Source organism: Panthera pardus, unplaced genomic scaffold, assembly GCF_024362965.1.
Source record: "Panthera pardus isolate Hobbes unplaced genomic scaffold, ASM2436296v1 HiC_scaffold_17, whole genome shotgun sequence".
Taxonomy (NCBI): domain Eukaryota; kingdom Metazoa; phylum Chordata; class Mammalia; order Carnivora; family Felidae; genus Panthera; species Panthera pardus.
The window spans coordinates 40,823,211-40,836,313 of NW_026526732.1; the positions used below are offsets into that span (position 1 = coordinate 40,823,211).

The 13,103-nt window shown below is 34.5% G+C and overlaps 1 protein-coding gene across 1 annotated transcript in view; it reads left to right on the forward strand.

Moving 5' to 3' along the window:
• Positions 1-13,103, forward strand: part of TRDN (triadin) — a 388,796-nt gene that overhangs the window by 234,555 nt on the left and 141,138 nt on the right. The window contains exons 15-17 of the mRNA XM_053904527.1: positions 475-504; positions 10,877-10,906; positions 11,621-11,638. Of these exons, the coding sequence (XP_053760502.1) occupies positions 475-504; positions 10,877-10,906; positions 11,621-11,638 (78 nt within the window). The remainder of the gene's footprint in view (positions 1-474; positions 505-10,876; positions 10,907-11,620; positions 11,639-13,103) is intronic.

Here is a 13,103-nt window from a genome sequence, read left to right on the forward strand (position 1 = left end):
CTTGCTGAAATGGTACCTTTTAAACACAACTACTGTAAATGTGTATAATAAACTGGTATACAATTTCTTAGTAGTTAGGCAGAGATAATTTATTAAATATTACTTTCATTTTGGGCATAGATCTATTCATATTCTTCTAGAAGTGTTTGTGGTTTTCTCAGATACAACAATTTCAAACCTAAGATGAACTTATACTAAACATATACTGTACTTATTAATTTGACTTCTTGTCTATGTTATGACATACTTTTTAATTCTTTTTTTGGTTTTATGCTTATATCTGAGTTATTAAAAAACACTCATATGAAATAATATTTTCAGGTTATTCTCTTATTGCAGATTTCGATGGATTAATTTGTGCATAGGTATCCACTCAATTTATAAATACATGGAATGCTTTCTCATATTCCCAGGAGTATTCTGAAGAATGATCATTTAATATGTCTTAACATGATTTTATTTATCTTATTTCAGCAACAGCTAAAAAAGATGAAAAGAAGGAAGGTATGTTTAATGCAAAAATTCCACTATGCCTTTTATGTAAACAATTTACCAAAATTCAGAGTTGAGTTTTGACTACCATCCTGTCTGTATTTCCTTTGGATAACTGGATCTATATTATGTATACATTTCTCATGAATGTATTTTTGTACTTTACCTCATGTAAATGGGTGAACTACTTTTCAAAAAAATTGTTTTCATTTAAAAAAAATTTATTTATTTAAAATTTTTTTTCAAAGTTCATTTATTTTTGAGACAGAGAGAGACAGAGCATGAGTGAGGGAAGAGCAGAGAGGGAGACACAGAACCCAAAGCAGGCTCCAGGCTCTGAGCTGTCAGCACAAAGCCTGAAGCGGGGCTCAAAACCACATATCATGGGATCGTTACCTGAGCTGAAGTCAGACACTCAACTGACTGAGCCACCCAGGTGTCCCATGTTTATTTATTTATTTTGAGAGAGACAGAGACAGCATGAGTGTCAGAGTAGTAGAGAGAATCCCAAGCAGGCTCCTCATTGTCAGCACAGAGTTCAATGTGGGGCTTGAACTCACAAACCGTGAGATCGTGACCTGAGCCGAAATCAAGAGTTGGTCACTTAACTGACTGAATCACCCAGGTTGCCCCTCAAAAATAAATTTTAAATCTCATCTCTCTCAAGATAAAGGAGATAAAACATAACCTCTCAAAATCTCAGAACTTTTACTCTATTAACTACTAATCTCTGACACTGACCAGCAACTGATGCTACTTTGGTCTATTAAGTTGCAAATAAGTTATAGTCCGTCCCCTGCACACCACCTCCTTTTGTCAGAATGTCCTGAGATGGAGTAAAATATTCTTGCTGTCAAAGAAAACTTGCACCCAATAGAATTTAACAGGTAAGGAAGATTTTATTTAAGACTCTTGCAATAGGACTCAAGTCCATTGTAATAGGAGAAGTTGAACTCTCAACACCACTGAAACAAAAAGCCTAAGAATTTTAAAGCTCTGAGATGAGCTAGTGGAAAGGTACTGGAGGACACAGGGTTGTTGGGGCATGGGGTGCGAGTCATTGTGATTAGGCCATCTGTGTTACTAGTTGTTGCTTATTGAAGTTAGGCTCCTACCTTCCCATAGAGATCGGGAGATAGGGGCACTGTGTTCTTTGATGATTACATTTCAAAAGGATGCCTCATCAGTCCTGAGAAAGATACTTCTCGGTATAGACAATTTATACTTCAAAGGAACAGGGAAAGAATGTACAATTGCAAGTTTTCTAGGGGCGCCTGGGTGACTCAGTCAAAGTGTCGACTTTGGCTCAGGTCACGATCTCATAGTTTGTGGGTTGGAGCCCCGCATCAGGCTCTGTGTTGACAGCTCAGAGCCTGGAGCTGCTTCAATTTCTGTGTCTCCCTCTCTCTCTGCTTCTCCCTTCCTCATGCTCTGTCTCTCTCTTTCTCTCAAAAATAAATAAACATTAAAAAAATTTAAAAAATTACAATTGCAAGTTTTCTAAAGCAAATGTACTAATAAAAGGGAAATCGAGGGTCTGTAACCTGTCTAAAATTTAGTCAAGCTAAGAGAAATACTAAGGTCATCTCAGTCACAATGGTTTTATTTAGAGAGGTGTTTCTTATGCACCCTGACAATACTTAGACAGGATCTAAATATCACCACTGTTTATTAATCCAGGCTTATTTTCTTAGTAAAAATAGTATGAAGATACAAGCAATCAATGCTAACTTTGAAAATGACAGTTGTATCCAATTAATGTTATGTAATTTGAGAAAAATGCAAAGCAAGTGTTATATTTAATATTTAGTATCATCAGAATTTTGCATAATCATAGTTTGGGAGTCACATTCTGCTTCTATTAAACAAGAATCTAAGAGTTCATGGATATGAGACAGAAAAAATATTTTAGTTGGTCATTATTTGTTCAGAGAGAGAAAAACCATGGTATCATAATAAAGCCTAAAAAGACACATTAGTATGTTTGTCTTCAAGAGATAGAAATCAGTATTAATTACGCATGTACACATAGCAAATCTTTCAGTATATTCTGGAAATTATATCACTTACATGATCAACACTGTGATGAGGATACAGATATGTTACAAGAAAAAAAGAGGTAGTAAGTTTTTGATAAGACAGTAACTACTCAAAATGTTAACTACTTTGATAAGACACTACTCAAAAATGTTAATCTTTCCCCCACCATTCTTTCTTGGGAATAAAGAACAATTTACCATTTAAGTTAAGAAAAAGAATAATATGAACAGCTATTTTTCCGTTTGTTAGCATTCAAACCAAAGTATTAAAAGACTTTTGGGTATATACAACAGTAGTCAAATTACTAACTGAACAACTTTAGGCTATATATGGTTCTTTTTTCTCATTGCTATGGCTCCTGGATTTTTTTGTTCTATTTTTCCTGAATTTGCTGCCTCATTTTCTTTTTCTTTTTTTGAGAAATTGTTTGTAATCAGTATGCAATATTTGGAAGAGCTTGGAGAGCTTGGGTAGAGCTTTGCCATGGAGATTCAAGTGATCCAGTGTCCACCACCAGCTATAAAATGTATAAATTACATACCCCTATTATTATTATTATCATTATTATTATTATTATTATTATTATTATTATTATTATTCTTGGTGTTGTTTTCAAAGAGTTTCATAGATTATCTTTTATCTCTTATTTGGAAAAGTTTTGTAATTGTGAATATTATGATGTTTAAGAGAAAAGACAGCTATCTAGAATAATTTTCATTGTTTCCAGTGTATAAATGGAGAACAGACTCAATGTCCAGCTATTCTAGCCAGCCGTTTGATTTTGTTTCATGAGCTTCTATTTCCCTTTCTCCTTTTAAGCAAGGCTGAGAGGTATATGGACATATGTTTCTTGACTCTAGTTTCTTATTTTCTATAATCTCAATAAGATTATTGCAATCTTTTCCCTAGAGGCAGGAAGCACACGTTTATCCAAATGAGACATAGTTAGTACAAATAACCAGATACAATTTGGATTTTCAACATTTTCCTTATACAAAATTTATTTCTACTCACATGCAAACTTTTGGGGTATAATTCATAGATATTAATGGTTGACAGCTTTCCTAGAGAAGAAGAGAATGAGGAGGGCTTTAAGAATTAATTAGAATGTTCTGTGAAGTTCTTTTGTTAGTGAATTATAAAATGCGGAAACAAAAGTGCATACCAATGATCTATGCACCGGGGGGCAAAGGGTTTCTTGCATAGTGAACTCTGAAGATTTGTTTTTAATCTTAAGATCTTATCCCCCTATGTCCCATCAAGTCTCTTTTAGAAACCTCAAGAAGAGAGACCCTTGGCTGCACTGAGCTTTGCCCATCACTTTTACTGTTCTTTGGACTTCGGGCATCAGAGCAACCATATCTTAGCTTAAGTGGAGTGACATTTTTGAATATTCAACTAGGGTCCTTTTGCAAGCCCTTTTCTACTGAAATTCCCCTTGTATGCCACTCTTTCTCCCCTTACAGACATTTTACTTGTTATCTGTTAACACATGTTCTTTCTTATTTTCCATTCGTTCTCAAAGTCAAGTTCCATTAAATTGCATTTTTCACTATAAAATGTGCTTATTCTCTATTTCTTCTTATGTCATTGCCCCACTCTCCTTGTAGACGAGGAGACTCAAATTCTGGGGTAAGCTTCAATCACTGTTACTCCTTTGCCCCTGGCATTTTGTCTTCTAGAATTTTTAATTTGGTTGAACTCTCTTTGGTTTAATCTTGTCTAAAATAATTAGAATGGCTGATCTTCATTCACAGCTTCCAGCCCTCTAGCTTTCACCTCACATTGCCGCTTGTGATCTCACATTAGTTTTTCTAACTTCTCATGTGGACCAGGGTAATCATCTCTGAAGTCACAGGTCCTCAAAATGTGGTCAAGGACTCTTGGGGGTCCCGGAGACCCTCTCAGTGGTTCCTCAAGGTCAAAACTATTTTTGTAAAAACATGAAGTCATCGTGTGCCTTGTTCATTCTCATCCTCCCATGAGTATGCACTGGCATTTTCCAGAGGCTACATAATTTGCGATTCTGCAACAGATTGAATACTTAAGCAGATATGCAAATCCAACCATCTTCTCATTAAGCTAGACATTAATAAGATTCACAAAAATGTAGAACAAAGTCACTCATCTCACCATTTCTTTTGTATTGGAAAATATATTTGTCATAAAAATATTTATGTTAACATGTAACATGTTTATTCTTTTTTTAAATTTTTTTAACGTTTAATTATTATTATTAGACAGAGACAGAGCATGAGCATGGGAGGGGCAGAAAGAGGGGGATACACAGAAACCGAAGCAAGCTCTAGGCTCTGAGCTGTCAGCACAGAACCCGATGTGGGGCTTGAACTCACAAACCATGAGATCATGACCTGAGCCGAAGTCGGATGCTTAACCAACTGAGCCACCCAGGCGCCCCTATTCTTTTTTAATAAACGCATAAGCAAATATATTTTTTAAATTTTTCTCAATTTTAATAATTTTAGGTTTATTTATTTATTTTTAGAGGAAGAGAGAGAGACAGAGACAGAGAGAGTCCCAAGTAGGCACCAGACTGTCAATGAAGAGCCTAAAGCAGGGCTTGAACCCACAAACGAGGAGATCATGACCTGAGCCTAAATCCAGAGCCAGATACTTAACCCACTGAGCCATTCAGGTGCCCTTCAACCTTAATTTTTAAAATTATAAGTATCAATGGATAGAAACTGCATAAATAAAAGCTGTTTGGGATCTTTTAAAATTGTGAAGAAGTTAAAGGATTTCTGAGATGAAAAGTTTGAGAATCTCTAACCTAAGTAATAATCCTGCCTATAACATTTTCTCTAATACTTTTCTCCAAAATATTCAGTTGGCTTCACACAATTTTTCCTGTTTTTACCTACTTAAAATATTCAGTAGTTTCACCTCAACCACAAAATATAGTCTACAGGTCTTAACCTATAATCCAAGTCCTTATGGTCTGTTTTCTGACCTCCTGTCATGCACACAGCTAGGCAAAGTCAAAGCCAAGGCCTAAACAATTCCACCAGTAAAGATACAATGAGCCCTCTTGAGATAGAGACAATTCATTACTTTCATGGTCAGCAAAAGCAACAGTATCTGAAGGTGTCAGCACGTCATGGTTCTTGTCGTACACAACAAAAAATGATGACACCCCCCAAAAGAGGCCAGAGAATGCAACACAAGTTAAGAACATTTCAGTGGTGAGGAGCCAATTCTAGACCACATACACTCACATGGTTTTATGGTCTGCAATTCTATTCTCAAGGGTTCTAGGCGGGAGAACTCAGGAGGCAATAAGAAGCTGCCTATGACAGCCTCCCATCCTATTATGTTCCGGAAAGATCATGAGGCATTCCACAGAGACTCACATTAGCTATGGTTTAAAACTTGGCCTGTATGGCTTATATGGATATGTGCACGACCATCATGGCACCATGGTGGAATCTTTTCCCTATACTTCTATCCACTTTCTTTCTTTATGTATTACATACTTCTATACCAAGTCATTCTCAACTTTTAACATAGAACTTGCTGTCTTGCCTTTGTTCCTGCTGTCATCATAGTAGACTTTATCCTTTCCTTTTCCTTCAATGTTTTATTCAATGATTTTAGGGCTCAGGAAAAATTCTACTTCCTCTAAGACATCTGTCTGACCCTCTCAATTAAATAGTTTCTTTTTTCATTTATAATCTTCCATCAGAATTTATTTATACCTCCCTACCATTGCTTATTTCTTGCCACCTGGTACTTCATATTACTAGTTTCCAAATTCCATCTACTCTAATTGACTTTAAAACTTCTGAGTAAAGGCACCATATCTAAGTCAGTTTTATCTTATATTGGGACTAACACATTTCCTCAGTTATCACATTGCTTAATAAATATTTATTCTGTGAATGAATCAATAATGTCTAGGACTCTTAAGATCAATATGAGAGCCACAAGAAATATGAGTAGGTATTCATCCCAGGGAAGGAAGAATTTTTTTTAATTATTATTGGAAGTTATATTCCAGGGAGATTTTTAGGTCTGAGAAATCATAGCCAAAAACTGACAATTTCATCGTAGGTGTATTTTGATCACTAACTGCTACTTGGGTTGCACTAACACATCTAGGTAGATCCCATTCATTTAAACTTAGCTTCACTTATGAATTCTTAGGGGCTGGAAAGCCTTTGAGTTCTCCAACACAGTTTATCTTCTGAAGGACATAGTTTCATTGAGAACGGGCTGGATTACATTTCTCATTTATTATAGCTAGAACAAGAGCGAGGAGAGCTGAATGCATGTGAGAATTATAGGATCTAGGGCTTCAGAATTGAGATCTGAAGGTAGATTATATTGAAAAACAAAGCAAAATATAAAATATCTGTTATTGTAAACGAGTAAAGGTGTCAACGGGGCAAGTTATACAAAGAAAATGGAATACTTCATCATATGCATTATTAGACTATGTAGAATTAATTTTTCCCTTCAATGAAATTGATATACCATTTTTCTCTGGCATCATCTACGAATATAGTAGACCATACCAGATACAGTAGTCCCCCTTTCTCCGTGGCTTCATTTTGGCAGTTTCAATCCCCTGAGGTCAACCACCACCTAGAAGCAAATGAACCTCCTTCTGACACATGGCTAGAAGTTCAATAGTAGTCTAACGTCAATCATAATGCCTATGTCATTCACCTCACTTTACCTCATCACACAGGCATTTTATCATTTCACATTGTCACAAGAAGAGTGACTACAGTACAGTAAGACATTTTAAGAGAGACCATATTCACATGACTTTTATTACAGTATACTGTTATAATTTGTCTATTTTATTATTATTATTGCTAATCTCTTGCTGTGCCTAATTTATAAATTAAACTTTATCATATGTATGCATGTAGAGGAAAAAAAAAAGGATACACAGGATTTGGTACTATCTGCAGTTTGAGGCATCCACTGGGAGTCTGGAATGTACCCCGCCACCCCGCCCCAGATGAGGGACACTACTGTGCATCGCTAGCAATGAGTGAATGATGAATTAAACAGATTGCTAACACATCACTTCTTTTAAATCACAGCTGCTGTGAGTCTTGATGTTCTTAATAAAAGACTGTTGTTCAGATTATTGGGCATATGGTCTTTAGGAAAGTATATTCACTTAGTAAGCCTTTATCATATTTTTAAGCTGTTTCAGCAGAATGCTGAGAGGGTATAATGAAGCCTAATAGCCTGAGTATTAATGGCTAGTACTAATAGCTTTTCAGGGTCAGTATGTGATCTTTAAGTTCCAAGCATTATGTTTTTGGTTGCTCAGGTATTTTACTTGTAGAAGTCTCCTGCTGTGTTGACTCCTAACCCCCAAACATGATTCTAAAATGGTACTTTAAGTTAATTTCACTATAGCTCCCAGTTTTTAGAACAAATGTAGTGAACTTTTGAAAGATTTATCTGGTTAGATCGTGGCTTATAATTTTGTTACATTTCTTCTTCATGAAACACTTTACTTTATCTGAATAAATTCTATGCTGATCTGATCCTGGACTTCAAATGATTTGTTTACTTTCATTTCAGTACAATTGATATATAATACATTATATTACCAATTCCTATTATGAGGGTGAAAGAATGCAGATTAAAACAGCAGACATTTCACAGCTAAATATTGTATTTAGCTTTCCACACCTCCCCCATGCCAGCATCTAGTCAAAGAATAGGGGTGGGGTGGAAATAGTCTTCTCATCTGCCACATTTCATCCTCTGTCCCACCGATCTTCCCAAACTTGATTTTCAATTGTATTCTTTTTTCAAAAGTTTTAAAAAGTTTTTATTTTATTTTTGAGAGAGAGAAAGAGAGTACTTGGGAGGAGGGGCAGAGAGAGAGGGAGACAGAGAATCGAAGCAGGCTCCAGGCTCTGAGTTGTCAGCCCAGAGCCTGATGTGGGGCTTGGGGCTTGAACTCACAAACCAAGAGATCATGATCTGAGCCAAAGTTGGACACTTAACTGACTGAGCCACCCAGGTGCCCCATTCAATTGTATTCCTGAATAATCATGTGCCCGCCACAGTCTTCCTGTGTTTTCTATATTGGCTGTATTCTAGGCTCAAAAGATTACTCTGTGAGAGTCGCGTGACTTTTTGGGCAGGCAGAAATCCTACTCCAGTATATTGGAGCCAAATTAATTGAGAATTTACAATGATCATTGAACTTTTCACTTCATAACTTCAGCTGTTGTGCTATACAAATCCATATTTGTATTACTAATAAATTGTTAGACATATGAGTAAGATGATATTTATCATATTCATATATGAAATTATTTTATTTAATATTTTTCTATATATTTGTGTTACTTGCTTATCTGATTAGGATAATTACTCATGAAGGAAATGAATGAGAAATTTTTTGCAAAGCACTTTTATTTTATTTTATTTACTTATTTTTTTAATGTTTATTTATTTTTGAGAGAGAGAGAGAATGTGTGTGAGGAGCAGGGAAGGACAGAGAGAGGGAGACACAGAATCTGAAGCAGGCAGCTGTCAGCACAGAGCCCAACTCAGGGCTCGAACCCACGAACCATGAGATCATGAAGAGCCAAAGTTGGACACCCAATGGACTGAACCACCCAGGCGTCCTGTAAAGCACATTTTAAATAACAAATTTAGCCTACTCAATTATAGTTCCAGATGAGAAACTAAATATCAAGAAACCATTTTTTGAGGGGGTGGGAAGGATGTTAAGAAAAATCTAGTCTAATATTCTTTATACTGTGCCATGCTGGACATACTAATGCTTAATAGATGCTTACTTATAAGTAAATTTTTTATTCCAAGGACTTATTATTTTTCATAATAAAGTTTGTTTGTACATGAAACATACTCCTATTACAGAAAAATGAGAAACTCACAGGTTGCAAAAATATCATTTTAATGACTGTATTTTTCTATTATGTGGATATCCTATGAATTCTTTAAGAGTTCCACTACTGTTCAGAGGGTACTGTTTAATATTCCCATTATTTAGAAATATAAAACAATTTCATGGAAAAGTCTCTTTCTATGTATATTTTTATGATAATTTTCCATTTTTCTCTTTGGATTTCTAGTAGTGGACTTACTGTATCAAAACCATGCTCATTTTTATGACTTTCTAGGTTATTTCTCCAGTTGCCTTCCTAAAATGTGTTTCTAGCTTATACTTCTATGAAAGTGAGTTTTTACTTTTACAACACTATTACTGTCATTGGTTGTCATTTTTTCTTAAAACAACTCAGTTGACCATGTAACTGCTTTTTGTGGATAAACTCCTATTCATTGTCATCTTTAAACATTTTAGCTCCATTACTTCATTGTGGAAGTAAAATCGTGGACCCAACTACATTCCTATATGACCCACAAATCCATTAGCTTACATATTATTAGTGAATGTCTACTGTTCTCAGTTCTAAAGCATATAATTATCAGCCCGAAAACAGTTTATCTACCTTTTCCAATGATCAATTTATAGTTCCTTATTATAATTCTAATTTCAGTAATATCCAGAAAATTTCAAAGTTAATTTACAGAAGAGGTAAAGAAAAAAAAAACATGGAAAAAAATAAATATTTCTAAGCAGAAACTTAAGATGCCTCTATACTAAAGTAAAATGGGATCAACATCTCTCGTTTTATTTTCAAGTGATAGGAACAGAAAGTTGCATGGTCTAAATACTAAAAAATAGTAAAATTTTTCATAATTAAACTGAACACACAAAAGACAAATAAAACAGATGCCTGTTGACTATTGAATACACATTAATTATTACTTTATGGCAGCTACGAAGAATGATGATGTGTGCATCAGTAACCTAAGTGACAACCTCAACCTGTTTTGTTTCACAGAAATAATTGAATATTTGTATTGTAAATATATTGATTGCTCAGAGAGTGTAAAGCAGGTCATCTGGGTGGCTCCAGATTGAACAATTGAAACTTCAGACTAAATTCATGGGCTTTAGCCCATCTTTATGGGAACAGACCATATATTTTCTCAGTTTGACTTTCTATGAAAGAGTTACCAGCTTTGATAGGCACAATGTAATCTCTGTGCAAATCATATATGGATATTTTTTATCTCTTTTCTTTTTTGTAATCTTTATATTTCAGAAAATTTCTTATGTACTACCTCACTCTAATACTCATCTACTCAAAAACAGAGTAATTTCTCTTTAAGCCTCATATTCTAGAAATATATCATGCAATCAGTGCATTTTATTGAAGATTACTTCAGAGTGTTTGGCATTTTACTGTAAACTAATAAATTGTTAATTTATCATATCTGCTTTATCAATAATTTATCTTTGTGTTTTCAGATTCTAAGAAAACAAAAACAACTATAGAAGGTATTGGAAATATTTTCTTTCTCTGTCTTATATTTGATGAATCCCCAAATTGCATTTATCCTTCAAGGACTATTGTAGAAGAAAAAAACTACATATAGGATAAGGAGAGAAGGGGAGAGAGAGAAAAAGATTGAGAATGAGAGAAAGTCAAATCTTTTCTGACAATATTGCTATTAGAAATATTTAACAAAATAAAAAATAAATATTGCCTATGTTTACCTTTCACAATAATTGTTTTCAAAGAAATGTTTTCTTGACAAGAAATTGTATAATGTTCAGTATCAAGCATTTATTTTACCAGAAAGCATAAATTCACTTAATCTTGAATACACCAGCATCAATTAGGAACTGAATCATTACTTTAAGTCTTGAATAGAATCATAACTCATCTGGCAAGTATACTTGTTTCTTTTGTATTTGTTCATATGGGTTTACGTGTTCACCTGTGTTTAAGAAGTCTGCAAGGTATAAATCACTGGAAATGATTAAACAGTGCAATTCTAAGTCAATTTATTGTCACACAATGTTTTGCACTCAAATTATGGAAACACCTACAGTAATTGCCAGTAATTTAGAGCAACACTGAAATTTAAGGAAAATGATAGGGAAAGGGGCTGGAAAAATTATAGTCTAGTCCATATGTTCGGAGAGCAGTTTTATCTTTAAAAGTTTTAAGAACAATTGTTTTGTTTTGTTTTTTATTTCTTCCAACAGAACAACCCAAGGGAAAAAGTAAGGAAATACATGCAAAGTATATTTGTGTATATGTTTTTTCTCTTTACTATCATTATTGGCCTGCTGATAGACTTGCAGTTTTGAATCTCTTTTTTTTGTTTTATGCATGTGAACTCTGTTGGTTGTTTTTCTGTCAGTATGAAAAAGTACACAACCTGAGGGTCAGAGGGACTGAAAACCATGGCAATCATTCTCAAAGTCCATTTCCAAATTCATACAATCATCTAATAATATTATCCACAGCCGCATAACTAAAAATACAACTTCATTCCATTAACCAAAACTGTGAGTGTAAATATAATTCCTGTAATCTGGTAAGTTCTCAGTCCTTAAAAAAGACCAAATAGAATTTATTTTTCAGGCTGGTTTCATAACCTCTTTCTCATTATCTTTCTTCTTGCAATCCATAAATATTTTGGTATGTTCATATTATATATATGACATTTTGTTCTTAACATGATTTACCCTTATAAGCACCTGAGCTCCGTGTAATAGCAATGCTTGAAATCCATCCCTTAGGCAGCATCTACTGCTGCTTTAACACTATGTTAAAGCTGTTTGCTAACAGTAAAGCCAGATACCTTGAGGTTGTATCTTTTGCAAATATACGCTATCCTCTGAAGAAATTCGGATATATTGAACAAATGGAAACAAAAAGCCCCAACTTAACCCTACTCGATCAGCTATTAAAAATCATCACATCCCCAGAATGTAGAGCTTTTAAGGATCCCAGTGATATTAAAAAACATCTGTTTTAAAATATATACCATTTTTGAAAATTTTATGTATGTTTTGGTACTGTAAAAGGTTAGGATGCTGAGGCATTCTGTGTCATAAAAACGCTCTAAATGTACTGTGGGATGAATCATGAAATTATAGTGCAACTCAGCCAGGGGGAGCAATCTATCTATAGAGAAGTATGTGTTCCTTCAGTTTCAGATTTATGTGAGTGCACTGCTGCTGATGAGCACGAGCACACGGAAACAGAAACACTGTATAAACCATTGCACCAGCAGAAAAATGAAGGACAACCAGAGATTTGAAAAATGATATTAAATTATATACACACACACACACACACACATATATACACACATATATAACCCTAAGGCCCTCGCTTTATTGCAGTCTATATAATTTAAAAGATCCTGCAGACACACTGTGTCTCCTTGACAATCTCGGGAGCATTGGTAGATTTAATTTAAGAAAAAAATGCCTTCCCAGGCATTCATTTACATCCCAACCGCTTCCTTCTTTGAGAAATTCAGTGGATTGTGACTTGGGCAGTAATAAGAAAAAGAAAACGAATTTTCCTCTAAACAACTATTAATTATTTCTAAATTAACTTATTTGTTCTGGTTTATCATCTAGACTTGGCTTTTATTGTTGTTAATGTTGTATCTTTTAATTTGTTTGATTTCATTTTTTTGTCTTTAAGATTGTTTTATTCAATTACACATCT